Below are 4,386 nucleotides of genomic sequence, written 5' to 3'. Positions count from 1 at the left end.
ACAACCGAATATTATGTTTTTAATCAATGAATTATCAATACAAATTTATTTATATGCAAATTTGCATTGAAAATACCAAAAATGGGCATTAATAGGTTAAAAACATGAAGCAGTTAGTCATCTGTGTGTGTGTGTGTGTGTGTGTGCGTAATAAAGTGTAAGGGACAGTGTTGCGTGTTGCGTGCATTGCGTAAGTGCACGGTGAACGCCCCCCCTTCGCGACCTCATAAAAAGCCCCTGCTGGACTTCAGTGCCCAGTCAGACTCTCTCTCTCTCTCTCTCTCTCTTTCGGCTTCTCCTGAGCTGCTGTATCGCCTCTAGCCGGACCTCGGCACTGGTCACTACACGCGACTGTAAAGAGCAGCAGTGCTTCTTGGGTTTATTCCTGGACAGAGGCTTTCAGATGGCAAACACGGCCGGGCAGATTCTCGCCTACATCCTCTGTTATGCTGGACTGTGTGGTCTCCTGGTCTCCACCTGCACCACCGACTGGAAGACCATCGCGCGCGCTAACGGGGAGACGACGATGTATGAGGAAAGCGTGGGGCTGTGGATGAAATGCAGCACGGACTCCGGGGCACAGTTTAAGTGCACGCCCTTCACCTCCATCCTGCATCAGTCGCGTGAGTGCTCCGACACCGACACCAACTGCACCTGCCGACCACAACACCAACCTGCTTTAACTTTAATACTAACCCACCCCAACACCAACCTAATTTAACACCAACCTGCTTTAACTTTAATACTAACCGACCCCAACACCAACCTAATTTAACACCAACCTGCTTTAACTTTAATACTAACCGACCCCAACACCAACCTAATTTAACACCAACCTGCTTTAACTTTAATACTAACCGACCCCAACACCAACCGACCCTAACACCAACCTGCTTTAACTTTAATACTAACCCACCCCAACACCAACCGACCCCAACACCAACCGACCCTAACACCAACCTGCTTTAACTTTAATACTAACCCACCCCAACACCAACCGACCCCAACACCAACCGACCCTAACACCAACCTGCTTTAACTTTAATACTAACCCACCCCAACACCAACCGACCCCAACACCAACCGACCCTAACACCAACCTGCTTTAACTTTAATACTAACCCACCCCAACACCAACCTAATTTAACACCAACCTGCTTTAACTTTAATACTAACCGACCCCAACACCAACCGACCCCAACACCAACCTGCTTTAACTTTAATACTAACCCACCCCAACACCAACCTAATTTAACACCAACCTGCTTTAACTTTAATACTAACCGACCCCAACACCAACCGACCCCAACACCAACCTGCTTTAACTTTAATACTAACCCATCCCAACACCAACCTAATTTAACACCAACCTGCTTTAACTTTAATACTAACCGACCCCAACACCAACCGACCCCAACACCAACCTGCTTTAACTTTAATACTAACCCACCCCAACACCAACCGACCCCAACACCAACCTACTTTAATACTAACCGACCCCAACACCAACCGACCCCAACACCAACCTGCTTTAACTTTAATACTAACCCACCCCAACACCAACCGACCCCAACACCAACCTACTTTAATACTAACCGACCCCAACACCAACCGACCCCAACACCAACCTGCTTTAACTTTAATACTAACCCACCCCAACATCAACCGACCCCAACACCAACCTGCTTTAACAGCAACCTGCTTTGACACCAGTTTCCCTTAACATCTGCCTTCTTTAGCATCAATAAAAGCCTGCCTCAACACCAGCTTGCTTTAACACCAACCAGCCTAGCGCTCTATTCTATACAGACTCTCCCGGGCAGAACGAGCCGTGTTCATGAATGTGGTCATAACTACCATGCTCTTATAAACGCACTTCACTGTGACTGGGTGTTAATCCTGCTCCTTCCTCCATCACAGCTGAGATCAACATCAGCAGAGCACTGATGATCACCAGCATCGTCCTCTGCAGCCTGGCCTCACTGATCACCATACCAGGTCTCAAATGCACCAAGTGTCTGGACGGGAGCGAGCAGCTGAAGAGCAAAACTGCCATGATAGGAGGTGGCCTGTCCATTCTTGGTGGTGAGTTGTTGCCGTTGATTCGCCCGCTCTCTGGAGAACGAGGTGGAATCGGATGTTATGGGACATCTGGTCATATGGACAGTATATTAGTGCAGTGTGCTTCGTAATTGTTATAGGCTTTGGATGATAGACATTTTAAGCAGTCCCCAAGTAGCCACTTGACAGTCCATTTGTCTGCTATGTATGGTTCTTCAGTAAATGAGATTTGTTTATGTGAGGAACCATTTGAATGTTGAAGAACCTCCATGCAATGTAAATGTTTTTTGCTACTGTAGAAATCAGAATAGAAAGATAGTGTAATCGTTGTAGAATTCACAGAACAGGATGCTCTGGAGCAGCTGCACGTGACCCTAAGGTCACCACACCTAGGGGTAAAAAGCCCCCAGGAATTAGACTCTAAAAGTCATGTTGAAAGTTGTTGTGTAGTGTGCAAAGCACAACGCCTAAGACCCCGGTTACCCCTGGTCACTTCATGCATCTTGAGTATCTGGATAAGGCCAAGCCTCTTCAGGAGGTGGTCTGAGACACATTTGAACACGTTGGCTGCCTAGTGATGCTGCATTGGCAGCAGTGTCACAAAAAGTCAGAGGCTGACTGCACATGTATCAGAATAGGCATGTGCTTGTCCTCACCCTCCAAGAGCCTGGAGCTCTGCCAGTGTTAGGGGTCCTAGTGATTGAGGGAGTGCGTTAACTGGCTCAGCTAAACTGGGGAGAAGTGTAGCTTTGCGTAGCACGTTGTGTAGACGACTCTGAACGTTGTGTAGATGGCACAAGCCGAATTTGTGAGGGTCTGTGGATTGAATGCTTGAATGAATGAATGAATGAATGATTGAATGGACAGAAGGAAGAAATGCTCGAGATGATCGAGCCTCTGGAATTGGTGGTCCACTCTAACATGCTCCTCTGCCTGTCCCTCTAGGTCTGTGCGCCTTTGGATTGATCACTTGGTACGCCTATAATGTTGCTGCGGAGTTTCAGACCAACTCTGTTCTGATCAGGTACGTCTTTTCTGTTTCCGATACTGTAGTCCCTCAGTTCCTGCCGGGTCTGTTATATTTAACCTCATAATAATATCGTTTGGATGTCTGCAGGTACGAGTTTGGAAATGCTCTCTTCATCGGAGGAGCTGCAGCCCTGCTCTCCATCATTGGAGGCACTCTTATGTGCATTAGCAGCAATTCTTGGAAGCAGTTCAGGTCACATGGGGACAAGCAATCCATGTCCCAGAATCAAGCCACAGCGTACGTATGAAGACGTGCAGACGCTTCGTCTGGGATAGTTCCTGAAGAGAGAGTCAGTCCACCAGAAAAGATGGTGAACGCACTCCTATGTGAAGTCACTTAATTGTAAGGGTGATCATGCCTGGTTTACAATGCTGCCAGTCATCAGTTATGTTAATTAATAGAGATTAATAGAGTGTGTAGGTTTTTATATATAATATCCAGCCAAAGGAAATGATTGCTTTTCGTTGTTTAATATTTGTTTTTGTACAATATGAAGATTATGTGCACACAAAATAATGAATGCCTTTTCATGTTTTTTATATTAAATGATCTGAATCATTTTATGAATATAAAAGGTCTTGTAAAAGGTGTTTTTTGGTGTTAAATGTGAATTTAAATAAACTAATTAATTAAAACTGAATTTTTGGTCAGAAAGTCTTTGTATTTTTAATGACAGTTTAGATGTTCAGTCCTGATTCAAACACTCAAACAGTGGATGGACAGACACTGACAGCTCCATGTTTATGTAAAAGAAGAGAATGGATGTGTGCAGTACCCTGAAATGGGCTGGCACCCTCTCCAGTGGGTACTCCTAACCCTTGCATCCATTGATCCTGGGTAGGCTCCTGATGTACCACAACCCTGAGCTGGAAGCAATGCATATGATGATGGATGGATACAGACATGAAGTGAAGATAAGATAAGATTAGATAATCTTTTATTAGTCCCGTAGTGGGAGACATGTAGACATGTAGACATGATACATTTTCAGACTCTTAAGACCCTGTGTCCTCATATGGGGACATCACATTTCTGCTTCTCTGCACCACGATACTTCATTTTTTTAACCTTTGACCCTTTTTATGCCTGTTAGGTCCTACTAATCCCAAATAGCAGAAATTAAAAATGCACACCAAGCAAAAAGTCTGGGTCTCAGGAGGATAATACAAAAAAGTTTGAGAGTGTCTTGTTTACAGTGGCCTGCAGGGAAAGGGGGTCGGGTCTTTTCTGCCTAGTTTCATCCAGTACTTCTCACAGTATTGCTGGCTGGCACACCTCCTGAATGCCAGTTCTTG

General features: G+C 45.3%; 1 protein-coding gene across 1 annotated transcript; it reads left to right on the top strand.

The window, feature by feature from the left end:
• The first annotated feature begins 289 nt into the window (after positions 1–289).
• On the top strand, positions 290–3,609 carry LOC140537921 (claudin-1). Its single transcript, XM_072660240.1, has 4 exons — positions 290–623; positions 1,921–2,085; positions 3,007–3,085; positions 3,179–3,609. The coding sequence occupies exons 1-4, from the start codon at positions 404–406 to the stop codon at positions 3,336–3,338; spliced, it is 624 nt and encodes a 207-aa protein (XP_072516341.1). The 5' UTR covers positions 290–403; the 3' UTR covers positions 3,339–3,609.
• Positions 3,610–4,386: the final 777 nt, after the last annotated feature.

Source organism: Salminus brasiliensis, chromosome 17, assembly GCF_030463535.1.
Source record: "Salminus brasiliensis chromosome 17, fSalBra1.hap2, whole genome shotgun sequence".
Lineage (NCBI taxonomy): Eukaryota > Metazoa > Chordata > Actinopteri > Characiformes > Bryconidae > Salminus > Salminus brasiliensis.
Note: the sequence above shows the minus strand (reverse complement) of the source record. Positions and strands in the feature narration are given on the sequence as shown.